Below are 27,828 nucleotides of genomic sequence, written 5' to 3' on the forward strand. Positions count from 1 at the left end.
CTGGGGATTTAGATGTGAATAAAGCAAACAAAAAATGTGCCCTTATGGAGCTTAAAGTCTGAAAAATGGGGGAAGAGACAATGATAATTTATAGATGATATGACTGGCTAAGTAAGAAATTCAGAATCTAGAGACAAAGTATTAGGACTAATAAGTTTAGCAATGTGTTACACACAAAATAATCAATATAAAAATGCTTGCATTTTTATACATTCGCAACAATCACTTAGAAAACAAATATATTTTTATATAAGTTGCTTTTCAACATCCAAGAAATTAAGTACACAAACCATAGCAAAAAGCTCTGTGAATTTTCACAAACTCAATGTACCCACGTAACTCACACCCAGATCAAGAAAGAAAACATGACCAGCCTCCCCAGGAGTCTCTCCTACCTATTAGTCACTGCCCATTTCCAGGATAACCACTTTCCTGATTACTAACAGCATAGATTAGTTTTACCTGGTTTTGAACTTGGAATCATACAGTTAAATGGAATAATGCAATTTAAATGAAAACATACTGTTTTTATAATACCATTACAATGGTAATAAAAATATTTTAAAAACAAGGAAGATATCTAACAGAAGATGTCATAAGCCCATTGTGGAGAAAATTATCTAACCTTATTGAAAAGCATTATCAAAGATCTAGTCAAATGGAGATCCCAGAGACAGACCCACATATGTGGAAACATGACTAATGACAAGTAGGAATTGCAATGGGGAAAGGATTGACAGGTCAATAAATGTTATCTATATGGGGGGAAATGAAATTGGATCCCTACCTCACACCATACACAAACATCAATTTCAGGCTTATTAAAGACTGTAATGTGAAAGGCAAAACTGTTAAAAGTTTTAGAAGGCAGTAAAGGAGATTTTCACTTTGGGGCAAGGAAGATTCAGCAGAAACCATGAAGAAAGAAAAGTGATACATATTCTTACATTAAAATTGAGAACTTCTTTCCATCAAATGTTATCAAAGAGAGTAGAATGTTAAACCAGAGACTGGGGGAAATTACATATAGCATAAATAATCGACAAATAATTGGCATCTAGATTATAGATTATGTATAGAACCCCCATAAATCAATAAGAAAAATGATGAGCAACCCAATGGAACAATTCATCCCAAGGCTAGGTCTGGAGAGAGTCAGGGAAGAGTAGGCTTGTCAAATTGGGCAGCCTGAGCAAGAGAATAGAGAGGAGGAGGATGTCATTGATGATTCCAGGTCTGTGAAAGGAATCTCGTGACCACCCTCCTCAGCATGACCCCACTGTAGCCAGTCTCCTTAGCCCACCTCACCTTCTGTGTCCTGGAGGTGCTGGATCAGCGCAAGCTGCAGTCTCCCTGCTCTTCTCATCTCTGACCCTTTAGGGGTCACCTGCCTCTTTAAGGTCCTCCAGTGCAGAGGGCTTTGACCCCAGTGGAATCGGCTCCCTAGAATCTCTCCTTACTCACAGTTCCTTGATACCCTTAGAATGTCAGCAATCCAGGGCTGAAATCTATCCAGACTAAATGGATAGATTCCCCTGACAAGCAAGAAGCAGCGAGGAAATGGCAGTAGGAAGGAGTGGGCCAGTCTCTGCTGCAGGCAACCTCCTAGTTTGAAACCCAGCCTCCACCACTTAGTATTCCTGAAACTTGTGAAACTTGGGCAAGTTTCTTAACCTCTCTGCCTCATTTTCTCATCTGTAAAGTGGGGATAAGAATAGTAAGCCTACTTCATAGAGCGGTTGTGAGGGTAAAATGAATGATAACGTGTGTAGATTACTAAAAGCAGTGCCCTGCAAATAGTAAACACTATGTAACCATTAGCCATTGTTGTCGTTGCTTTTGTCATTGTCCTCATTACCACCTTCCCCATCACTGTGTAGTTAACCTCATTAAGTTTTATGATGTCAAAAAGTAAAGAACAAACACTCAGAATTGATCCCCTCTGTTGTTTTTTTTTAAAGAATTTTAATAAATTGTCAGTCTGGGTATTTCCCGAGCTGCCTCCGTTGGAAAAAGTGGCTACCGTGGAGCTTATTCACATCAACAGAAAGAAGAAAGTGTGGAATTATAATTATGATGATGAAAGTGACAGCGAGGATGAAGCAGCCCCCCGAATAAGCGCAGGTGGTTACACCACGCACGGACTAACGGGCAGGCTGTGGCCCGCCTCTGTGTCCTCGGCCACCTTGGAGGACTGCAGTGACCCGGCTACTGAGGAGCGTGACCTGCCGGAGCCCGAGGCTGATGCTGAGGCCCTGATGGCACCAGGGCCCAGCCCCTGGCAGTCGGAATGCACAAGTAGGGGCTACCAGGGGAGAGGGAACCTGCTGCAGGACCCCTTTTCCGAGGAGGACAGCAGCCCCACGGAGGGGTCTGGGGACAGAATTGTCTTCAATGTGGATTTGAACTCTGTGTGCGTGAGGGCCCTTGAGGACAACGACGACTCAGAAGTCACTCCAATGTTACCATCTGGTCCAGAAGAGACAGTTGTGCTAGAGGACCCCGACGAGACAGAATCGAACCTTCTTCTGGTGGCCAGTGGAGAAGGGACACAGCTGCCCTTCCCCGGCCCCTCTGCGGAGTATCCGTGGCCTGAAGATTCTCCTTCTGATGAAAGTGACACTTCCGAATCGGATGTTGACATGGGAGATGGTTATGTAATGAGATGAATGAATCAAGAAATATTTAATTAACTTGGACACCTGCTACCTCCGGTGCTGTCCCTCCCAGCACCCGCACTTGCTCCTTTGGGGTCTCCAAGTGTTCTCCGACGGAAAGATTAGGAGACTGGTGACATCATCTGTGCAAATTCCCAGTCTGGGGGAAGGGGGGGTGGGAAACAGAGTATTCTGGTATCATTCAGTGTGTTGTTTACCAGTTCAAAGTGATTTGCTTTGAAGGGAAAAGGCCCTGCCCATTCCCTTTATTCTCATGGATGTCTAATGTTTCTGCATCATGTTTCCCAGAGTAAAGAGCAGGGTTTATAGCAGGGGCAGTCAGCATTGTTTACCAAAGTCTCCAGGGAAGAGCTGGAAAGCAGCAGAAAAAGAGGAGGGAGGCTGGGCTGCGGGAGAGAAAGGAGGGGCACACACCAGGAAACAGAAGCACAGGCTTCGGGTTGGGTTAGAAGTAGGGAAGGTCCAGCCAAGTCTTGGGCACCTCCCTGATGATATTCTGTCGCCTACACTCTTGAAAATTCAACTCTCAGCCCCTTGCACAACCCTCCTCAATCTGAGTGAGGAAGAGACACACCAAGTGCGGGCCGGGTGACTAATACAGAAACATTTGCATAAGGGAGAGGGACAGAATCTCTGTGTCATATTTTAAGATTTAATTTTGTACAATGGTTGGAGGTTGGTAAAAAAGAAAACACGCTTTTTAATATAAATTTGGGAATGTCTTCAGAGTTGTTTCTTATTAGACAGGATATATATGCAGCGGATGTGTGGTTCTGCTGGCATCTCTAGGTTGCACAAAACTCCCTCCAACTCTGTGCAGTGGCCTATGGGGGCCAAAGGCACATTCTCCCTCCCTGCGTTCAAGTTCATGTGAGGTGTTTTAGCGACAGACGTCAGGCAGTGTCTTACACCCCCTGGTACTTACCCTGCTCTGGGTTTTCCAACCTCACCACTGCAGAGCTGAAAAAGAGGAAATTAGGCCTTTCTCAGCAGTGTTGTGAGAGAAACGATTATTGACAAAGAAATGACTTGGCTTTGTGTTGTTGCTTATCCCTGGGGGGAGGGGGGAGTTACGGTAAAGAAGACCCTCTCAAACTGGATTTGCTAATGGAGTGCTTTAAAATCAGTTTATTTGCGGGGAGAGGGGTTACAGAGGCCGTGCCTGTTCTCTGAAGAAAACTTGGGGAATACTGCATGGTGTAAACCACCACCATCCAGATATCACCTCTGGGCTGGCGTTGGAGTGTATTTATTTAACTTGCGACTCCTTTCAAAGCATGCATTTAAGGTAATAGGGACATGGCACGCACAGTTTTGCAATCTGTTTTACAATCCGTTTTCCACTCACCTGGAGGAGGATAGTGCCCTTCCACCTCTGCACCTGCCCCTGCCAATCTGCCAATCGGGTGACAGCGGTCTCTAGAGACTGGCGCGCGGGGGCGGGGTCCGAGGCAGGGGCGGGGCTTCATGTCGCCCCGCCCCGCCGGTTCCCGGAAGCAGCCTCGGGGCGAGGGTAGCGAGGCTCCCTACGCTGGCGCGGAAGCGGGCGTAGGGGCGCGTACCCCGGTGCCCGGTGGCTGCCCGCGGCCCCCCCGAGCGCCCTCCCGGGCTCCATGCGCGACCATGGCGCAGAGCCTCCGGAGCTGGCTGGGCGGCTGCCTCCTGGTGTCAGGTGAGGGGTCTGCGGGGAGGGGACGCCGGGCGTTCTCCGGAGTGTCGGCTCAATCGCGCGCCCAGCGCGCTTCCCAAGCCGGGCTACCTGCGCGGAGACCCGGCCCCGCCTTGGCGCTGCGTCCCGACCCGAGGTGCGCTCGGGAACCAGGAGGCTCGGCTACGACGTCGGGCAGCGATGGCCCCAAAGACGACCCCTGAGCGGACCCCAGAGGCGCACTCAAAGTGACTAAGTGCCTGGGCGGGCCGTCAGGGCCTCCCACTAAGTCCTCAGCACCCCAAGATCTGAATTCTGCCCCTCAACTCTGCAGCTCTATTGTTTCTGAGTTCTAAATCCAGTGAAACCCTTCCTGTCCCGCTCTAAATTGCTAGCCGAGGTTCAAACAGCACTATGGATCCCTCCTTCCTTTCTGATGAACTCATCCCTGGCCTTCCAGGGTACCTTGCTCTCCGGTTTCCCTCCTACCAACCAGCCTGTTTCTATTTGGGATCCTCCCCCTCTACCAGATCTCCATACAGCCAAGTTCATGCCCGAGTCCTCTTCTCTCCTTCCCCTGCAGTATCCCTTTTGGGGGGTATCAGCAGAACTCTAGCATTAAATACCAGCTATGGGCTCACGACTCTCAAATTTATATCTGTTGGCATTAGTTGGGTGATGGGCCGGTGGCGGTTTAATATACTCTTCTCTGTACTTTTGTGTATGTTTGGCGTTTTCTATTAAAAAGTTTAACAACTATTTCTGTCTCTAGCCCAGATCTATATTCTGTGCCCCAGGCTCATTCATCCAGCTGTCTCTGATATACCGACTTACGTATCCTTCACATCTCAAACCTAATGCAAATTCTCAACTGGGACTCCTGATTTCCCTGTCCCCAGCTCCAGTCAGGCCATCAGGTACTTAAGCCAGGAGTGGATATTAACATCTACTTCTTCACACCAAATGTATTAGGAAACCTAGATTTTAAACCTCTGGAAATATACCTAAAATCCATCTACCCACCCCTTCACACCTTTCTACCACCACCCAAATCCAGGTCACCCTCAGCCATCCCCACTTCACTCTTACTATCCTCCTCCCCTTAGCAATTTCTTCTCTTCAGATACAATCTAGACTCCTCAGCACAGCTGAAGCATGTCTCTCCTTCACCCACATGCACATTTGAAGACTTGGAGCCATAGGGAAGACCTGAGTATGGGATATGGTTATTTTCTTGGACAGCCTTTTAGAGGAAGAGAGTTGCCAACTTTTTCCCCTTTATTTTTACAGCATTAGGAATGGTGCCACCTCCTGAAAATGTCAGAATGAATTCAGTTAATTTCAGGAACATTCTACAGTGGGAGTCGCCTGCTTTTCCCAAGGGGAACCTGACTTTCACAGCTCAGTACCAAAGGTAAGTCTGGGGTGCTCTTGTCAGAGGATGGTGGCTTTGGCTGGGCTGGTCACTGGGCCAGACCAAGGAGAGAGTCTGACTGCTGTCACCCCAGTGACCTTGACAGCCCAGGGGGAGCCTCTCTCCTGGCCTTCTTCTTTCTGTCCCAGAAATTCTTGTGAAAGCGCTGTTCTCTGAAAACAGACAAGTAAACTCCTTTTTCCTTTTTCTTGTGATGGTTCATGGTGTGACAGACATTTTATCATGGAGATGGCGAGTGTCATCGGCCACAGTGGCAGCCTACCGCAATGTGAACATATCGGGCTTGTCACTACGAATGTTTTCTAAGAGACAAATGCCAGTGGTGACCATCTTCCAGTTATTAGAGTAGTATTGCTAGAAGTCAACAGTGGAAGCCATCCAAGAAAACTGAGGTATTCAAAGCAGGCAGGAAGCCCCTGGCTCGCTTACCGCCGACCCCCTCCAGTAGGTTATAAACTGCACACCCAGTACTGGGGAGGTGCAGGTCATTTGCATAGTGAGCACTCAGTTACTCTGAAATTGAATGTAAGACAGCTGCTGGGCAGACGCTTGTGAAGGAAGGGTATCACCAACCACGGTTGCCTCAGTGGTGTTCTGACCTCCCAGGACCTGCCCAGCCTGTCGCCAGCCCTCCCTTGGCAGCCTGCCACTGTACACCACAGGCTGGAGTGCAGATGACGCACCTTTGTGCCAGGTGCAGACAGCAACAGGAAGCCAAAGGCCAGTGAGCCGCACACCTGCTTCCCGTGTGACTCAGAAACTTCGTCAAAGGCAGACAGCTCCTTCAGTGAGGAGGGAGGAATTGGGGGTCTCAGATGCCGTGGATCCCACACTCCTCCCCCCCGGCCTTTATTTTACAAACATATCCAAGGCCTGCTAAGTCAGAGAAGAAGGAGAAAGATGAATAAGATAATCCTCGTTTACATTTTTTTTAAACTTTTTAGTTCGAAATAATTCCCAGGTAACAAAACATTTCAAAATTTCAAGTATAATACAAAGAACTTTCAAAGAGCCTATATTCACCAATTTTTAAGGTTCGCCACATTTTCTTGCTTTTGCCCCTTGATATTTCATTGTGTACTTCATGAGAGCAAGGATAACCTTTCACATCGCTGTGGTACAGTTATCAAGATTTGGTAGCTTCACCAATGATACAGTCCTTTAAGGCCATATTCCAGTTTTGTCAGTTTCCCCAAGGACTTAATTAATAAGCATCATTCTGAGATTTATTTTTCTCCTGCGGTGTATTTTCTAGCACTGACTGGTTTTATAATTTCGTCTGTGTTTTCTCCACTCTGTCTTGATAGCTCTAGGGATTTCACTGTGGAAAATGAGCTTCCCTCTCTGTCTGTCCCTCTCCCCTGTGGCTTATTTCTTGTTGTTCTGTTCTTTGCTTCTTTGCCATTGGAGTAGAGGCGTTTGGTTTTAGGTGTTTGTCTTTTAGATGAGAGCTCCCAATAACCAAGAATGGATACCTGGGTTCCAGGTCTCCTCAGCATAGACTTGCAGACCAAGCATGGCCTGTGCTGGGGAAAACAAAAGACGTGCTGGGTGTGGAAGAAATTTGATCCTGAAAAATCTGATTACCCTTCTGTGGCTCTGGAAAGGGTTTGATTAGAATTTAACCTGAGCAGTTGCACAGTACAAATTCTTGTTGTATGTGTACATTGGGTAGGGCTGGCCGGTGGTGGAGGGAACTTCAGAGGATGGCTTGGTGATTTGAATATGGAAACATCTAAAACAATTAGATGTAAATATGGGGAATAGATCCTATTAGCTACTTAATGGGAAGAAAAATATCTGTAGGTGCAATAAAAATGACCTAGTGAAACGGAAGTTATTGCAGAACAACTCTTGCAATACTCCTGTGTTCCACCCAATTCATGCATTAGTTTAAATGCATGGAAAGAAATGGCCGCATGTGAGAAAACCCCCTTCATGAAATGACCCTTGGATTTCCCCAACGATGGGATGTTAGGCAGCCACGGAGACTTGATTGATTAGAGAAATGTTTGTGGTCTATTAAGTGAAAAAAGCAGACAGTGAAATAGCATAAGCCCAATTATCTCTGCCTCCTAAGAGTGCCGTGGACTGTGGAGTGGTGCCTGAGGCAATGGGCTCTGAAGTCAAGCAGACCCAAGCCCCATGGGGGAGCGTCTTAGGCTCTCTACACCTGGGCCTCACCTATAAAATAGGAGTGATGTCACTTCCGCCCTCCTGGGGTTGTGAAAATTCAATGAGATAATACTGCAAAATCAGTGCCCCACCTGACACCTACGTGCTTGACAAGTGTTGGCTGTTATTATTGTTATCACCGTCATCTTCATTATTACCTCTTAGAGTAGCCAGATTGGTTTTGGCACAAAGACAGGAAGGTGCCAGTCAGACAAGATTCATACTTTTTGCAAGACCAGAGCCTGGATTTCCTTACCTCAGGCGGAGCTAATTATAGCTCCTTTGGCTGTTGTGAGGTTAAGTTACACGTACCTGGTAGGTATTCTCAAACATTCCTTTCCTTCCACTTCATGTTTCTGCCACCCTCCCTTCAGGGGTTGGTGCCAGGGCTGGAGATCTGAGGTCAACGAATTTTATAATTTTTCCAGCGTAACTGAACAATAGTCACTTACAAGACATTATTTGAAATCATTATGATACACTTATTTTGGCTAATCTGTGAATATCAACATTTCACAAACCATGCCCCACAAGTTTCAGAAATACATAGTTAAAGAAGGCAGCTTTCTTGGTCAAATATGTTGAATACTCAACCCCTTTTTGGAAAGACACATTTTACTAGGATATGAAAGTCTCTGAGCAGTTCTGTTGTGAAGACAGACACCTGTTCATGTCTCACCCAGTTTTTGCCCCAAATTGTTTGACTGTGGGATGGACTGTTTTTGAAATGTCTTATGATACCTCAAGGATCATTAAGGTTCCATGGAGCACAGTTTGGAAAATGCTCGTGTGAACGATACATAGTATTCTTTGAAATTGACAGTAAAGAATTTGCTTTATTCTCCTCACGTTATCCTCCATTATCCTTTGGTAGCAGAAGAATAAAGCATCAGTCAGCCTCAGAGCGACTGAGGGTAGAACTCTCATGATTTCTTCTGATTTTGTAGTTACAGGAAATTCCAAGATATATGCACAAGTACTGTCTTGACGGAATGTGATTTCTCAAGTCTTTCCAAGTACGGTGACCACACCTTGAGGGTCAGGGCTCAATTTGAAGACGAGCATTCAGACTGGATAAACATCACCTTCTGTCCTGTGGATGACAGTAAGCCATCTTGGTTTTGATTTTGTTGTTATGTCATCATCTTGCCTTGATTTCATTTCCCCCTTGGTTGGCCCGTCAGCAAGAGTTCTTTGAGTGCCCACCAAGTGGATGGCCTTGCACAAGGGGCTTAGGGAATGTAATAAAAAGGGCTGTGGCCTTAAAGAAGTTTGTGGGAGAGATAGGACAGGATAGGCATAAAGCAATAAGATAATTAAATATAAATTTGATGACTTTAATGCCTCGAGGGCAAAAACGAGTTGGAGCCAGCGCTGTTAATGAGAAAAACTAGAAGGATCTGTGTGTTGAATTTTGGAGGAGGAAGTCAGTTTGGAATCATGACTTAAAGAAATGTGATGCAATCAGCAGAAAAATAAAGACTGATTTTAGGCGGGTGTAGAGACAGAAAGACCAGCTGGCCCGGGATGAAGGACAGAGGGACGGATACAGCTGATGGCAGATGGGTTGGGTCAGGCTGGCTGGTCGGCATTGAAAAAAATATTCCCAGGTTAGAGCCGGAAGGTCATGGGGACCCACCAGAGGTCATAAAATGAACATCATTAGAGCATCAGGAATTGAAAACTAATTAAACCACCAGATAGCAATTGAGAGAATAAGGAGGAGAAGAATCTCATGAACAGAACTCAAGTGCAGCCCTCCAAAGAGCAGATCGAGAGATGCATTAGAAGGATTGCCCAGGACTTCCCTGGTGGCGCAGTGGTTAAGAATCCGCCTGCCAATGCAGGGGACATGGGTTCAAGCCCTGGTCTGGGAAGATCTAGTTTCAGACTTTGTTGGAAAATGTATTTGCTGGAAAGTGGTTTAATTATATAGGTTCAACACTAAAAATAGAAATACCATCTGTTGCTTCCAACCCAACAATGGAAATAAAGAAGATTCAACCCAACAGAAAGAAAAAAAGAGGAGAGGAATTAAAAAATAAAAAATGGGACTCTTTACAGAAAACACAAAGTAATGTAGTTGGAATAATTCCAAATATATCAAATCACAGTAAACATAAATGGACTAAACCTGATTAATGAAGGCAAAGATTAATAGATTTTTTTTTTTTTAAGAAACAAAATCCAAGAATCCTCCTTAGCCACGTCTGTCAGCATCACCTCAGCAGTGTATCACAGGGCAGAGTACTTCAGTAGCCCAGTTGGTCTGCCCAGTTACGAAAAGTAAATGTTGATGTTTTTAACATGTGAATTTTGATTGTCATTTTGCTTTGTTCTCATACTTAGCCATTATCGGACCTCCCAGAATCCAAGTAGAAGCACTTGCTAATTCTTTACATATGCGTTTCTTAGCCCCGAAAATTAAGAATGAACCTGAAACATGGAGCATGAGGAATATTTATAACTCATGGACTTATCATGTGCAATATTGGAAAAATGGCTCAGACGAAAAGGTAAGCACGGCGAATCACATGCATTGCAGATGTAAGCTCCCTCTCCTTTGCTCAATGTTGGTCGGAGGGAGGCTTTGCCAGGTGGCAGCACCTTATGGTCCAGAGCAGGGGTCTGTTGGGGACCAGCCCCAGGATCTAATGCCTGATGATCTGAGGTGGAGCTGATGTAATAATAATAGAAATAAACTGCACAATAATAGAAATGAACTGCACAATAAATAAATAAATAAATAAACTGCACAATAAATAAATCATCCCGAAACCACCCCCCTGCCCCTGGTCCTTGGAAAAATTGTCTTCCACGAAACCGGTGCCTGGTACCAAAAAGGTTGGGGACCACTGGTCCAGAGGATCTCAGGCCTGGTCCTTTGAGCTCCAGAAGCTTCCCATTGTGGGGGATGGCCGGTATGTCAGGTCATGCTTCCCATTCCACAAGGGCAATGCACAGAGCAGACTTCCTGGGTGCTGGTGCAGGAGCTCAGGCCTTTCTCTCCCCAAAGGGAAGTTGCCTAAGAAGGCAGAGCTGACTCAGCTGTTGGCTGGTGGAACTTGGAGTCAGCGGAGTCAGGTGATCAGTGAATGTCTACTGTTGCATGGCATGAGGCCCCAGTACACCACAGAATAGTCAAGTCCGTGTCCAGGGCAGCCCCCGCCCTGGATGAATGGTGGGTGTCACATTTTACTGGACTGACCCCACTTTTCCCCATTGCTTTCCTCCTCTTCCAGGGACAGTGCCTTTCACAACATGGGCTGGGAGTGGAAAGATCCTGTTGGAACGTTGCCCCTGCCATTGTGTGACTCTAGTCACATTCTTGACCTCAGCTTCTCAGGTCTGCAAAATGAGCATATAATCCACTTCGTTAATAAAGTGGGGATAATAACCTACTTTATAGGATTGTTGAGGAATTTAATGACATAATGAAAAAAGTAAGCTTGTCCCATTACCTGAACAATGGGTATGGTCAATACGTGAGGTTCCCGTGCCCTTGTGTAGACGTGTCAAGACTATTTTCATTCATCTTTGTTCAACTCTTACACTTAGTGCTTCTGAGCTGAATGCCATCTGTGGTCCTAAACTAACTTACGTATATTTTATGTAAGTTAAGTTATGCGTATGTTATCTCCTCTGCATTAAATGTTGATTTTATCACTGATTCTCAAGCGTTTGGGAAGAAAGGGTCACCCATGCATATTGTCTGAAGAATGATGTAATTAAATTTATATCTACATACTATGTAGCCCCCCAAAAATCTCAAGTTAATCTCCCTCCCCCAAAAATGCTCTGTTGTGATCAATTCGCAACGTATATAAATGTCAGATCACTATGTTGCACACCTGAAACCAATAAGATATTGTATATCAACTATACTTCAGTTTTTAAAAATGCTTCGTTAACTGACGCAGGGTATCTGCCTTCTTCACAGAATAGATGATTTTGCTTATAGTCAAGGCCCCAGGATTTGTGTGCCTAGGAAGCAACACAGAAAGTTTTATGGTCACTTATCAAATGCAAGTGTCCCTGCCAAAGTCTGGGGTACGAAGGTAACTCCTGGAGGTTGCAGCCTACTGTGATTAAGGATTAGATTCCACAGTTACCAGGCCTGAGTGCCTCCTGCCCCAGGCATGCAATTCAAAACCCAGTTTATCTCTTTAGCTTCTTACCTAGAATATGCCCTCAGGACAGGCATATGGTTACATATTTGTACCTTCACTCTGCCTGCAGTGTGGAAGACTTTGGTGTGACACACGGAGTGTTGGAAAGGCTGCCTGCTCCCCAGTGCCTCCCTCACTGTGCCTGCAGGGTCACCTTTACCAGTTTATACGTGCTGTAGACTCAGCGTTTGTGTTCCCTTCCCCCTCTCCCCACCCCACCCACACTCCCCTGCAAATTCATACTTTGAAACCTAATCCCCAATGTGATGGTAGTAGGAAGTGGAGCCTTTGAGAGGTGATTAGGTCATAAAGGTGGAGCCCTCGTGAATGGGATTAGTGCCCTTATAAAGGAGGCCCCAGAGAGCTCCCTTGCCCCTTCCACCATGTGAGGACTCCTGAGAAGACCCAGCTATGGACCAGGAAGCAGGCCTTCCTCAGACACCAGATCTGCCAGTGCCTTGACCTTGGACTTCCCAGCCTCCAAAACTGTGGGAAGTAAATGTTGATAAACCACCCAGTCATTGGTATTGTTACAGCAGCCCGAAAGAAATAAGATTAAATGGTTCCCTTTTAGAATGCAGGTGTCTCTGAGAGAGTGCCATATTAGGTCGCCGAGCTAAGAGCATTAAAAGCTTTTAGAAATTCTTTCTTCCTGATGGGAGAAAGTGAGAAAAAATCAGAAGTTGTCCAGAAGCGAAAAAAGGCTAGAAAAGCCCTCACATCCGTGCCACCCTCTTCCATGTATGCTTCTGACGTGTCAACCTCTGAGTTTAGCCTTGAAAAAAATGCATTGTAAGGTTTTAGAAATATTGGGTTCCTGGAAATGAAAGCCAGGGGTTTTTTGTTTTTATTTCTGCTTTTAATGATTAGAAGTTATACTGTACTCTTCATGTTTTCAATTGGTAAAATCCAATTCTCACCTTCAGTGAGCTTAGCTTCTTATACAATAAAGGAATCAAGCTGTCAGCAGGCCCAGCCCCCAAAGAAAAGTAACCAATTACTAAAGTAAAAACAGAGTCTGTGCTCACTTTCTATTGCAGCTCCTATTCACGTAACAGATTTTTCATAAGGCCCTTCTGTGAGGAAATTGTAACCATGCTGGAAATACAGGCAGTATGTACTCTTTGAATTCCCTTGATTTTACTGTAAACTATTTTGGTTTCTCAAATTCAGAAATACATCATCAATTATGATATATTTAAATTAAACTAAGATGAGTCTGGGATGCCCCCACCAGAGTTAGGCTGAGGGGTGTGCCCTCGAGGGGAGTCGAGCCGCTTGGGGGCGGGCAGCTCAGGTTCGTGAATGGAGAAGTGATTCAGAGGAGACCCCCAGGCAGCCTTGTCAGGAACATGCTCTGGACTTAGAAAATCACACTGAGTCTTACTGTAGATGACTGGTGTGTTCATTTGCCAGGGCTGCTTTAACAAAGTACTGTAAACTGGGTGGATGAAACAACAGAAATGTATTGTCTCAAGGTTCTAGAGGCTGGAAGTCCAAGATCAAAGTGTCAGCAGGATTGGTTCCTTCTAAGGACCATGAGGAAGGATCTGTTCCAGGCCTCTCGCCCAGCTTCTGGTGGGTGCTGGCGATCTTTGGGTCCTTAGTATATAGAGGCATCACCCCAATCCCTGCCTCATCCTTACGTGGCATTCTGTGTGCACGTCTGTGTCTAAATTTTCTCCTTATAAGGACACCAGTCGTATTGGATTGGGGCCCACGCTAATGACCTCATTTATGTTGATTACATCCACAAAGACCCTCTATCCAACCAAGTCACTTTTGAAGGTACTAGGGGTTAGGACTTCAACATCGAATTTGGGAGGGGCGAAATTCAACCCATACAACTGGTTTATTTTTTTTAAAAAAGGAAGTGGGGTGGCTTGTTTGTCATTTAAACCGGAGAATTCAGGGCATGAGGTGGTTTGGCAGGACCGTGGTCAGTCCTTGCCCTGCCCACCCCGACCTCAGAATGGTCTCCGGGGCCCCTGAGACGACCCAGGAGGAGCGCCTGCTTCCTTCATCCTCCTATTTTGAGCCTGAAGGAGAGATTATAACGAGTAGGTGGGGCGGGGAGGCGGGGGAGAATAGATGACGTCCCTTCACTGCTGAGGCATGTTCTTATTTTTGTCTCTGTTACTAGTTTCCAGTTACTGGTCAGTATGACTTCGAGGTCCTCCGAAATCTTGAGTCACAGACAACTTACTGTGTTCAAGTTCGAGGGTTTCTTCCTGATCGGAACAAAACCGGGGAGTGGAGTGAGCCTGTCTGTGAGCAAACAACCACTGACGGTGAGTCTCGAGATGCACCGTCTACAGTTCTGTCTCCTCTGAGCATCTTTTTCCTGAAGGGAGGGCATCATGCAGCTTGTGGGATATTAGCCCCCCGACCAGGGATCAAACCCACGCCCCCTAATGTGGAAGCACGGAGTCCTAACCCCTGGACCTCCAGGGAAGTCCCTCCTCTGAGCATCTTAAGTAGCTTTAGAGACTCCCCAGGAGTGTGAGGGCCAGAAGGCTCCTTAGAGATCGTCATCCAGCTCAAACTCCCACCCAGTTCAGCCGTGACTGACCGCCTCATGCTGGGAAGGAGACCCCACCTTCTGAGGCAGCTCGTTCACTCCTAGACCAAAGGGATGGATGGGAGATCCTTCCGTCCGGGGAGCTGAGGTCTCCCTCCACGCGTCCGCCTCCAGTGTGCTCGTTCTGTCCTCTTGGGCCCCCTGAAGCAAGTCTCAGTCCTCCCAAGCCCACCCAGCCAAGGTCGAGCCCTGACACCCCCCCCCAGAAGCCTTTCCTTGCGAGGCTGCGCATCTCCAGTTCCTTCAGGCACGTGATGGGAAGAGTTTGGAAACCCCTTCACTGTCCTCAGCAAGCTGGTTTTAGGGTTCCTCGTGAATTCAGGACCTCAACACAGTCCCCCACATATGATGTGTACCACAGTGTCTAGCAGAGTGCCTCCACGCTTGGTGTTTCTTAAAGAAAAAAACATGGGGAAGGAGGAAGGGAAGGAGGAAAAGAGGGAGGGGGAGGGTACCAGTTGGCCTAGACACTGAGTAATTTTGTACGGATGCATTGCATTGGCGTACAGAATGATAAAAACTTGTGGCCTAGATGTCTGTGTACAAACGTCAGGCCCTTTGGGGCCTTTTTGTCACTTAAAGATGTCCAGAGGTTCCGCCGGCTCAGACCACAAAAGGATGCATACACGCAGGTCTGCTCCTGACCATTTTCATTTACGGAGGCCCTGCTGGAAGCAAGGTGCTGATCTGGGGGCTACAGAAATACAAAGGAGCGTAATGAAGAATTCCCTCCAGAGAGAGAGTAAAACTGTTCATCTTCTGTGTCACTGCCATTCTGAGGCAACTGCAGTGCTGCCGTCACAGTGATTCATCATTTCAGCTTATCAGGTTCTTCGTGAATGTTGGTTTTTGTCATTGAACATATTTCTCTCCCTGTTTTGCTTCGTCTCGTCAACTGATTTGCTGGTAGGAGGTTCAGGATCCTTACCAGTTCGTTGTTTAAACTGTTGGTGTGTCTAGGATATACCTCCCTCTAGACCGCCTAACTAGTTGCTTACTGGTCACCAGTCCATCTGAATCTAGTGGACTATTATGTAAGCTGTTTGGTTTTACTGTCCACAAAGTCACCATGTAAGACTTTGGCAAATACGACCTGAAATTGACACCCAGTGCCAAGTGCAGCACTGTCACAACCGTGTCCCATGAGTGGTTATGGGATATTTCTCAAAACAAGAGCCCGGTAGTCAGATGTGCTTGGAAATGATGGTACGCCGCATTTCTCTCTCAGAAAAGTCACCCTATATATTAGCATTTTTAGCATATTTGATCTTTCAACATCTTTTTTGAGGATGAGCATTCCAAGGAAAACAGCTTGGGAAAAACCAGCCCATAATGTGCCGTAATTTACCAACAGGTAACCCTATCCAAAACAGGAAAGGCAGCCGCTTTGAGCCAATTTCTTCTCGGTGGCCTCATGTTATTATTTTTTGTGATTGTCCTTATCTTTCTTAAGTATTTGTAATTAGCCACTTAACCATCCATTCCAGAATGTCTGTATTTTTTTCTGGACATCACATCCAGCTTTCCAGCCTGGAGTTTCCTGAATCTTGTTGTTGGGTTTTTTTCCTTCGTTTTGTGAATGCATGAATTACTTGCCTGAATCTAGGAATCTTTCACCTCACCCAGGCACGTGATCTTTTCAGTGCCATCCGAAGCTGTTCTCCAATCATATTAAGCACATTTTCTCAGGAATGCAGAGCCATATAGAAGATGGAAAGTCTTGCTGTCTCTCTGGAGGGAATTCTCTGTCAGTCTCCTTTCTTTTTCTGTAGTTCCCTGTCCAGTGCCACGCCTCTATCTGAGGCTGAGTCGACCTGCCTGTGTTCCTCCTGCCATGGCTAAGCCTCTCAACAGCACCGTTAAATAACAAGAGCTTATCTTTTTATTCCTTTCATGAATCATTTGTGCTTGAATCAGAATTCTGTGCTTTGGGGATCCTCACCCAGCTTGAATCCCTAGCATCCCTGACCTTGGAATCATCCCTCTTTCCTCTAAACACCTGCCAACTGCTTTCCCCAGGCCTGAGTACATGCCCGGTTGTCCTGTGTCCCGTCCTTCCCTGCTGTGAACTCCAACGTAATGAGTGGTGTGGGGCGCATCCTGAACTGCCTGGTGCCTTGGCCGCCTCATCTGCAAAATGAGGGGAATCAAAGGGTGTCACCCAGGACAGCGCCAGGCACAGAGTGAGCCCGCAATGTGGGTTCGATGTCATTGCCGTTATTAATAAGGACATTATTAAAATCATGCATTTAAATATTCCTTAAGGTTTATGGCATGGAACATGGCATGAGGCACACACTTTGACCTAAAAGAGAACTATTTCAAATATTTCGTGACTCTTAAGTGATCACCTATTAACTGACAAAATCCAGACTTTTTTTTTTTCTTTTCGGTACGCGGGCCTCTCACTGTTGTGGCCTCTCCCGTTGCGGAGCACAGGCTCCGGACGCACAGGCCCAGTGGCCATGGCTCACAGGCCCAGCCACTCTGCGGTATGTGGGATCCTCCCGGACCAGGGCACGAACCTGTGTCCCCTGCATCGGCAGGCAGACTCTCAACCACTGCGCCACCAGGGAAGCCCCCAAACATTTTTTAAAAGAAAAGGAAAAGTAGGGCTTCCCTGGTGGCTCAGTGGTTAAGAATCCGCCTGCCAATGCAGGGGACATGGGTTCGGTCCCTGGTCCGGGAAGATCACATGCCACGGAGCAACTAAGCCCATGTGCCACAACTACTGAGCCTGTGCTCTAGAGCCCGCGTGCCACAACTACTGAACCCACGTGCCACAACTACTGAAGCCCGAGTGCCTAGAGCCCGTGCTTCGCAGCAAGAGAAACCACCGCAATGAGAAGCCTGCACACCGCAAGGAAGAGTAGCCCCCGCTCATCGCAACTAGAGAAAACCCGCGTGCAGCAACGAAGACCCAACGCAGCCAAAAATAAATAAATAAATAATTTTTTTAAAAAAAGGAAAGGAAAAGTATAGCCCACTGAAAATCTGCTTTTGTCAAACATCATTTTAGGTTTTTTTAAACATAGTTCTCTCATTTAAACCTCACAAGTTTTCAATGAGAGCATTGAAAGGCTCTTCTCCCCTTTCAGAGACAGAAGATGAAGGTCCAGAGAGGTGAAGTAACTTGCCAAAAGTTGCTCAGCTAGTAAATGACAGGAAGGAAGTAATATCTAAGCCCACTGCCTACAGATTAATCCCATAGGTAAGCAAAGGCACGATTTCCCTGTGAAACAGAAAGGGAGTCCACCTGACAGCATGATCAGACAGACTGAAACAAGTTAGAGAGCCTTATATAGAGGGTGTTGATCACTAGATTCTCCCACAATTCACAGCCTGTGTAAAACAGTGTCTGCTCTCCTTCCCCATTTCCCCCTCTTGGTGAGTCACAAAAGCATCCTTTGAATTTTGTCACCATCAACCAGGTGTGCCTGTGGAATGTCCTTGTCTAAGATGCTCAAATGTCTGGGTTGGAGACCCAAGGAGACCCAGGCACTGTCCCCCAGGGGTTCATCATAGTGTCACCAGCCATGCCAGGGTAGGTCCCACTGGAACTCTTAGACGGGGGCACGCTCCTTCCCGATGACGACATTTCAAAGAAATGGCTTTCAGGTCCTTGAGAAAGACGCTCCTTGGTTGTAGGAGATACATGTAGGTCCCAAAGGGACAGAGAAAAGATTTACAGTCCCGAGCTTTTTGTGAAAATGCACTAAGAAAGGAAGGTCAAGAGTTGGCAGAACAAAGGTGAATTCCTTTGGTAGCCTTGAGTTTTTCCAGAGAGGAGCTCAAGGGAGTGCTGGGTGGTCCCAGAGCTCAGCCTTGGGCTGCTGGCGACCACACTGTTGGGGGAGGTCTCTGAGTGCAGGGGATCAGGTGGGGTCATCTGTGCAGTTCTCAGTTCAGAACCCTGTAGCGCGTGTGTTTCACCGGGGCTCTGGGGCCCAGGGAGTCGTGTTTTCTGCTTCAAGGCAGAAGAGCTTTATCCCCACCAGGGAGCTGATTGCTACCCTGTGAGTAGGTAAAGTGGGTCAGAGTTCTTGCGGCCGCTGCTTTTGTGTGTGTACCAGCAATCATGCCAGAAACCCAGCTTGGAGGAAGACAGGAAAGGGTGAGACTTGAAAACCTCTGGGTCCTCGAACAGCTGCTGGGTTTCCTCCTCACGCCTTCCGAGACAAACGTGTGGGTCCCCCCAACGGTCAGGGGTTACCATTGGATTGTGATGGTGAAAATAGTGTTTTGGTCACTGTCAGCCAATCTGTGCCTGACAAGAACATGACCCAGCCCCTTGTCCCTGCAGAAATCGCCCCCACCTGGATCGTGGCCGTTGTCCTGGGAGCCTCGGTGTGCACCGCCCTCCTGACGCTCACTGGCTGCTTCGTCTTGCTGCGGTGCGTTTACAAGAAGGCCAAGCATGCCATCCCCCCGAGGAATTCTCTTCCACAGCACCTGAAAGAGGTAGGTAGCAGGATGGAGCCAGGTGTGGATTCGGAAACGCTGACCAGAAGTTGTCCTTCTAAGTCAGGGCCGCCTAACTCAGCACAGCGTGGTTTCCTGGAGAATGACACGCACCTTGCACGCTGGTCCCATCCCTGGTGCCACTCCAGGGAAGTCTGAGCTCATGGAACAGCCCTACGGGAGGGGGTAAAGGTTTGTTTTCCGAATCCCGTCCTCCAACCTGGACGTTGTTCCTTCTCCGACCTTCCCTTCCCCGAGCCCCAAGTCATCAGGGAGCAAAGGTGATGGTCCTGGGACAGGAAGAGATAAAGCAGAGCTCGGAGCAGAAAAGATGAGAGAGGGAAAACTGTAGGCTGAGTGCCAGCGAACAGCCATGGGCAGAGGATGGGAGGAGGGGCAAGTGCGGTTTCAGCTGTGGGACATCTGAGAGCAACTGAAATTACGGGATGTGTGTCCGAGACTTTAGGAAAGCAATTTTTTTTTTTTCAAGAAAGCTATTTTCAAAAGGTTTGGGAAGAAGAAAGGATGTACCTGGATAGAGACTGTAGGACGGAAGTGACCTAAAGAAATGAAATCATCCTGCCTATACTCTCACACTTAGAAATGAAAATGTGCCAGGCTCAGCCCCAAATGATCCTGTCTTTGGTCTCATTCCCCAGGAAACAGACTCTAAAATGGAGATTTGCATTCAGAAGTCTTAGTGGAGCTAGCCTTGCGAGTAACACCTCTGCGGGAGAGAGGGCAGCAGGATGGGATGAGGGATACGATGCCAGTCCTGAAGGGGCTGTGGTAGAGATGTCCAGGGCTGAGGCTAGAGGGCCCGGGGCCCACATTACCCTTGGGCTGGGTGTGGGTGCCCCCAGGAAGGAGGTGTAACTAGATGTGGCAGCTCCTTCAGCCCCGGGAACCTTGGGGGAGACGCTCAGTGGGGAGGCAGCCCCACTCCCAGCAGCCAGGGGAGCAAGTTCCTCCTTCCTGAAGGACATCTGGGTGGCGCATTGCAGCGTCCACTCCAGCCCACGCCATAAACCACCGGGACCCACGGGCGCAGCTTCTCGAGGAGCTAAGTCGATCTCTTAGATTACAAGGTTACAAGAGGAAGGTTAACGGAACAGGGTCCAGCCCCATCACTGCAGCTGGTCCCACGGGCACAAGTAACACCCGCTGCTCGGCTCTCCTTCTAGAGGCCCCTCTCCCCTGACCAGCCGCTGCTGACATAGGCTACTGACCTGACGGGGTGACTCAGACCCTCCGCTCTGCGAGGACTGAGCCCCTGGTCACAGGACCCCAGGAATCTGGGCACTTGTGCTTATCCACTTGCCATCAGAATTGGGCAGGGGAAGTCCCAATACCATGAGGTGCCCCGTCACCCAGCTGGGTGCTCCCATCGCGTAGCAGCAGCCTTTTCTCCTCCTGATGACCCTTGTGGCAACTCCTTTCCTTGCTGGCTAGTTTCTCGGCACAAGGATCCTGGCATGACGAGGTGGCAGCTATCACTTAAAGTTCGATGAGATCCCTACTGTGTCTCCTGGTGGAAATGTCCCCCACTGGGATGGTAACTGTTTTAGGCTTTGAGACCAAGATTGAGATATTATGTAGATACTTACGTAACCACTTACATGGCATCACTTATAACTCTAAAACCATGCCTAACTCCTGAGCCGTACAAAGAAACCTGGTTTCGGCCCCTGGGCCGTAGCTTGCTGACCCCTGCTCTGAGCTCACAGAGCCTAAGATTGCGTGGATACCAGTTCCCCAAGTGGGTCAGCGGGAGTGATGGCAGGCAGGGCCACTCCTACTTCTACCCCTCGGTCCCTGAGCCCCTGTACTCTACTTCTTGGGGACACACTATCACACACTGTCATTGATTCTCAGTGCGTGCCCAGTGCTGGAGGACGATGGCTGGTCCTCACAGGGCACCGTCTCCAAGCTGGTACCACTCCCAGTACCCCCCTCCCCCCGTACCTTCAGCGGGCCAGCCGTCGTCCTTCCAGGCTGGCAGACGCTGGGTGGGTGGCCCCGCATGCAATACCATCAGGGTATTGCACTCCTGGCCTCCTCTGCTGTCATGGGGTCCCATGGCCTGACATGATGTAATGTGAGGTCTGTGTCAGTCAGCACGGGCCACCATAACAGAATTACCACACGCTAGGCGGCTTAAACCGCAGACACGTATTGTCTCAAGTTCCTGGAAGCTGGAAGCCCAAGATGCAGGTGTCAGCAGGGTCAGTTCCTTTCAAGGGCTGTGAGGGAAAAGCCGTTCCCGGTCGTTCCCCAGGCTGCTGGTGGCTGCTGGCAACCTTTGGTTCCTTAGTTTGTAGAAGCGTCCCCCCATCTCACCTTCATCGTCACATGGCGTTCTCCCATCTGTGTCCAAATCTCCTCAGATCAGATCAGGGCCCACCCTAATGAGCTCCTTTAACTTGAGTACCTCTGTAAAGACCTATCTCCAAATAAAGTCACATTCTGAGGCATGGACTCTGGAAGGGGCACCAGTGTACTCTGACTGGAGTTGACACCTGTTTCGGGAATGATCGGCTGTCCCTATCCTGCAGGGCCGTGGCTGGCACTGCTGAGGCCTGACAGAGCTCCACTGGCAGAGGGCCCCGCTCTGGGTCTCGGAGTTCATATGTGGTCCAGAGACCTCCCCACCTGGAGCTGCTCCCACAGTCCATCCACGCGCCTCTTTCCGGACTCCCTTGTGCTGGCCTTCCAGTTTCCCTTCCTCTGGCCCCTGACCACCAGCCTCGCCGTCGGCCCCTGCCTCGGATTCCATGAGTACCTGATCTTGGACCACTTTTCTTTCCACACAAAGGGGATGACCAGATGCACGGCCCGGAGCTCTGCCTATTGGGAGCTTCCCCCCCACTGCCATCAGGGCCCCCAGTTGGGGCTCCAGTGCAGCTGTGGGCCATCTTTGGTTTGTGCCCGTGTGCCACGCTGACCTCCCTGTGAGCCACGTTTGACCTCTTCCCGCTTCTCCTGGTCATGAGGACCCATCCCCCAGCGCGGTCATGGTGTGAACAGAGGCAGATGTACTGGTGCAGCAGGGGTAGATGCAGGGGAGGCCGGGCCGCCTGCACGTGTGGCCTCTGACCCCACCTCAGGACCTGGTGGGTCTGACAGGCCTCGTGAGGGTCACTTCTAGGTGGCACGGTCACCTGGTGTCCTGTGGCCCAAGGCTCTGTCTCTCCCAAGTCCCCATGGCCAATACTCCCAGAGCTGTTTTCAAACAGCGTATAATTCTCGGCTGCAGGTGGCCAGCCTGGCCTCAGAACTGTAGTGGCCACACAGTGACGCTCCTCTTGGGATTTGCCATAAACTCCACTCAGCCTCTTTTCCCACCGCAGACCCTCCAAGGATCTGCCGGCTCTCACGGCCTCTTCATGTTCACTGGGTTCAGCTGAGATGTCACTGGGAGGTGAGGCCATACCCTAGCATCAGCCGGCGTGAGGTGTGGCTAGGACGGCTTGCTCCAAAGCCCGTACCCTCTTTGGGGCCCTTTCCTGCTCCAGGCCCCCTCAGAGCCGGCAGCCTTCTGTATCACTCACACCAGGAGCCATATTCCTGGTGTGGAATGTGCTGCCCCCCCAGAACCCAGAGGCCCACCTCGCATCGTGCTTCCCTGGCAGGGGTGGCGGGTAAGACACAATAACGGTCCCTTCCTTTGGAGAGGATGTCCTGGCATTCCCTATTCCGTGGGGTCCCTAAAACTGATGTGACAGGCCCCTGACTCTTCACAGGGTGACTCCCCCACCCTCTGAAGTGCGTCTCTTAGGGAGGCCTTGCCACTTCTTGCTTTCCTGGGCCTGTTAATGTGTTGTCGTGGTAACTGACGTCAGGCCTTTGTTTCCACACCAGCCAGTCCATTGTCCGGGCTGCCCCTGGGAAGGACTCGTACAAGGCAGCTCCCTTCTGCGGAGGGCAGTTCCTGGACAGGGACTTGGCTGGGAGCTGTTTCAGCTCCAGTGAACAAGTGTGGGCAGCACAGCTCCTGCCATGGATAGAACGTGGACCGCGTGACTGTAGGCAAGAGACTCAGAGCGGCCAGAACCTTCTAACGAGAGTGACAGCGAGACTGCGGCAGCAGCAGGATGAGACGCGCGTCTTCTAGAGGTGCACTTCTGAGAAGCCTGTTCGCAGCAGGAAGGACACACGGGCGGGCCCTTCGCTCAGCGTAGGAGATGTTCTGTACGTGGGGAGCCGAGAGGAAGCCAAACTGTGTACCTGCTTTTTGCTTGTGGCTTCACCATCAGAGGGGCTCATCAGACAGGAAAGGACAGATGGGACAGTGTGGGACCAGGCGAACCGAAGCCAGAGGCGAGTTTAATTAAGGGGTCAGATGGCAGGAGCTCTGGCCTCCCAGGCTAGAAGACTTGGCAGGCTTGACTGTGGGCCAGTGAGAAATATGGGTGGGCAGGGGAGGCTGGAGAGGGGCCAGCGGAGTGAGGGCGAAGGAAGCACCAGGAACCCACGAGCAGATCAGGGTCCTCAGATCATGAAATTCTCCAGTTTGACTCAAAATGCAGAGAATTCATTAACCCTGGCCCAGAGGCTAATTTTGAGTTGAGGGAGATTTGCTGGGGATGGAGACGTTTAGCTGAAAAAGCCATAGGGAGGTTTACCCACCGCGGATACTCTGAGCCTGCCACCAGCCTGCCCTTCGCTTTCTTGACATTTAGCGCGTCTTGCTTTGTCCTCTCCTCTCCTGTCTCCCAGGAGAGTCAAGGTAGCTTCCAGTGTGTTCCCGTGGCTCCACTGGACCCGAGCCTTTGGGGAGGTCCCTCCTCTCCGCAGCTACCGCCTTTGCACAACGGACCTGGGCGAAATCCCTGACCCCTGCCTTTCCCTTCGGTTGGCTGGTGGGGGTGGGGGAGGGTAGAATTTAGGTTAAGTCATCTCCCAGGGCTGAGCTATGGAAATTACTTTTGGAAGGCTTAACTGATCCCTTAAAGTGGAACCAACTGAGGGGAAGAAGTTAAAAATGAATGCCACGCTTTAAGGAACGTTTCTGCACCTCGTCCTGAAGATTTAAGAGCCTCGGTGAACCTACAAGGATGAAAAGTGGAGAATGTGCACTTGGCAGATATTTCAGGAAACGTACATGGGCATCTTCACGGTTGAAGTGTTGGAGTGACAAGGACGATTAGACGCTGGTTCCCGTCTGTAACTAGCCCGTCTGCTGGAAGGGACACACCATGAGTCATCGTTCGTAAAACGGGCTAGATGGAAACAAAGCACATAGATTTTAAATTTGCTAGTAGCCACGGTTATTTTTAAAGTAAAAAGGAACAGAGGAAATTAATATTAATAATACATTTTATGCAACCCAATATATCCCAAATATCATTTCAGCATGCACTCAGTTATTTTTTTCAATTGTTGAAATATTTACATTCTCTTTTTCATACGAAGTCTTCAAAATCAGGTATGTGTTTTACACCTCCAGCACACGTAGATCCAGACCGGCCAGGTTTCAAGTGGCTGGTGGCTGCCACACCGGACGCCACGGAGCTGGCTGAAACAGAGGGACACACAGGCTGCTAGGGAGCACCAAAGAGGGCCCCCAGCTCAGCCTGAGGACGCACAGGAGACTAGCTGTTATTCCAAGACACATCTACCCCGTGCTCACAGCATCCCAGCTTCCTAGAGGCACGGATGCCCAGGCGGCATCAGCCCCACAGCTCTGGGACCATCCTGTCTCCCTCTGGGTTTACAAGAGGAACTCTCAGAGGGGGACCTGTGATCACTCAGCAAATGAGATGCGGGTTTACTGTCGCATTTTTTAAATTGTGGTAAAATACACATAACATAAAATTTACCACCTTACCCACTTTTAAGCGTCCAGTTCAGTGGTATTAAGTACATTAACATTGTTGTGCAACCATCACCACCTTCCAGTCACAGGACTCCTTTCATCTTCAAGGCAGAAACTGTATCCGATAGAAAAACCTCCCCATCTCCCTTCTGCCCCTGGCCCCGGCCACCACCATCACTTTCTGTCTGTGAATTTGCCTAGTCTAGGTACCGCGTGTAAGTGGAATCACGCACCATTTGTCCTTTTCTGTCTGGCATATTTCACTTAGCGTAAGGTTCACCCATGTTGTAACGTATCAGCTTCATTACATTTTGAGGCAGAAAATATTCTGTTGTATGGCTAGACCACGTTCTGTTTATCCAGTCCTCCATGGATGGGCCCTTGGACCGCTTCCATCTTTGTCTATTGTGAATAATGTTGCTCTGAAGACGGGTATATATATATATATATATAGAGAGAGAGAGAGAGAGAGAGAGAGAGAGAGAGAGAGAGCTGAGGCCCTGCTTTCAGTTCTTATGGGTGTATACCCAGAAGTGGAATTGCTGGATCATATGGTAATTCTATTTTTAGCGTTTTGAGGAAGTGTCGTACTGTTATTGTCCCATTTTTTTAAAACAGCGTTTTCCAGCCAGGAGTTCTGTATAGAACTGTGAGCCCAGAAAAAGAAATGGGGAAATTTGATAAGTAACTCTTTTTTTTCTCTTGCAGTTTCTGAACCACCCTCATCACAGCACACTTCTCTTATTCTCCTTCCCACTGTCTGATGAGAATGAAGTTTTTGACAAACTGAGCGTCATCACAGAAGTGTGTGAAAGCCACAAGCCGAACCTTGGGGCGGGCTGCAGCCTTAGGACCTTGTCTGGGCAGGGGTCCTCTGAGCTGACCTCCAAGGAGGACACACACTCAGCCGGGCACAGCGACCCCCTCCTTCTCACGCCTGCCTCTGAGGGTGATCAGAGCAACCGACAAACGAGGGCTGAGACCAGCTGAGTAACCCCCGGATTGAGAATCTCAGACGCTGGGACAACGTCCACACCACCAAGGAGCTTGGCACAAATACTCCATCTTGGGAACTAGCCACCTTATAAAGGCCTTAATGATTTGAAAAAATAGCCACTGAAGGTGTGATTTTCAGCCTCATGTGCTCACTCAATATAAAAAAGTTCCAGGGAATTCCCTGGTGGTCCAGTAGTTAGGATTCAATACTCTCACTGCTGGGGCCTGGGTTCAATCCCTGGTCGGGGAACTAAGGTCCCACAAGCCACACGGCCCAACAAACAAAACGAAAAACAAGTTTTTAAACAAAAATATTTAAAATGAGGAATAAAAACCAAGATGCTGTAAAACCTGACCAGAGTGCCGATAGACTGATGTGAAAAATGGCCTCGACTCAAAAGTAACCGTCAGCAAACACTGTACATGTACAGAGCACAGACTTTGTGGATTCTCAGGGACACTTCGACTGGATTTATTTTTCTATGCGGACACATTTTATGTATATAATGCTGGTGCTCAATTAAAGTCTTATTCTCCGTTTAATCCGTGTGCGTTCGTTTAATGACACTACATCTGTGTGATTGTCAGATTCAACCAGGCTCTCGTGTGCCATCTTTAATGTTCATTGATTCAGCGGATGTTCCTCAGTCCCTGCCTGCTGTCAGCCAGGGACTGTGCCAGGCGCAGGGGCCCGACAGCATCTGGGAAGCTTCAGAGAATAGAAGGCCCTGGGCTTTGAATTCTACCTCGGACACTTATTAGCCTGTAACCTCTCAGTTTCCTCATCTGTACCTGGGGATGTAAGGATTAGTGACACTTGGTGAAAAATGCCCACCCCAGTGCCAGCACATAGCAGTCACTCAATAAACGGTAGCTGGCCTTACCAGCTACATAATCTCATGGGTGTGGCTGACTTCACAAACCTCGGTCAGCAACAAATGTCCTAGCAGACAAATAAAGCAGATTCATCAAAAGTCCCCAGAATAGGGCTTCCCTGGTGGCGCAGTGGTTAAGAGTCCGCCTGCCGATGCAGGGGACGCGGGTTCGTGCCCCGGTCCGGGAAGATCCCACATGCCGCGGAGCGGCTGGGCCTGTGAGCCATGGCCGCTGAGCCTGCGCGTCCGGAGCCTGTGCTCCGCAACGGGAGAGGCCACAACAGTGAGAGGCCCGCATACCACCAAAAAAAAAAAAAAAAAAAAAAAAGTCCCCAGAATAGAAAAACCACTATTTGAAATAATTTGACATTTTTTAAAAGAGACAACATGGGGGAAAAGGTCAGAAGTTTGTTGACCCGTTCAGTATTTTTAAATTTCTTTCAATAATGTGAAGGAGAGATCACCATGTTTTGGGTTCTTAGCGCCCCTGATTGTAATCTGGGGCTAGTCTTATGACAAGGGAGAAATTAATTCTCTTCCGCAGTTCAGCTCTTCCTCCCTGAAGGAGGTGTGAAGGGAGGGCTGTCAAGTTGTACACGTGTAGATGCATCTGACTTGGGAGAGAAGGAAAGGAGAGACCCCATTATTCATCCAGTCCCTGCCTAAACCCCTCTTCATATGCTTGAGGAATCTCCATCTTGGCAAGTGTGAAGGGACTCAAAATGCCACCTGCTCATCTCCAGCCTTTTTTTTTTTTTTGCGGTACGTGGGCCTCTCACTGCTGCGGCCTCTCCCGTTGCAGAGCACAGGCTCCGGACGCGCAGGCTCAGCAGCCATGGCTCACGGGCCCAGCCACTCCGTGGCATGTGGGATCCTCCCAGACCGGGGCACGAACCCGCGACCCCTGCATCGGCAGGCGGACTCCCAACCACTGTGCCAGCAGGGAAGCCCCTCCAGCCCTTTTTAAGGGCTCAAAATGCCACCTGCTCTTT

General features: G+C 48.7%; 1 protein-coding gene across 4 annotated transcripts in view; it reads left to right on the forward strand.

Annotated features, from left to right (window-relative positions):
* The window catches only part of LOC309822971 (interleukin-10 receptor subunit beta-like), a 49,165-nt gene extending 22,661 nt beyond the window's left edge, over positions 1-26,504 (forward strand). For 2 of the 4 annotated variants that reach the window (XM_082655078.1, XM_082655077.1), the window contains one exon: positions 1,962-3,386. In XM_082655078.1, the coding sequence (XP_082511204.1) occupies positions 1,962-2,669 (708 nt within the window). In that variant the 3' untranslated portion in view covers positions 2,670-3,386. Of the gene's footprint in view, positions 1-1,961; positions 4,351-5,616; positions 5,741-8,883; positions 9,042-10,285; positions 10,453-14,248; positions 14,397-18,989; positions 19,148-25,673 lie in introns of those variants that run through there. The other 2 variants (XM_082655079.1, XM_082655080.1) reach the window with 2 other exon arrangements.
* The last annotated feature ends 1,324 nt before the right edge of the window (positions 26,505-27,828 follow it).

Source organism: Grampus griseus (assembly GCF_964374135.1).
Source record: "Grampus griseus genome assembly, chromosome: 5".
In the NCBI taxonomy this organism is placed as follows: Eukaryota; Metazoa; Chordata; class Mammalia; order Artiodactyla; family Delphinidae; genus Grampus; species Grampus griseus.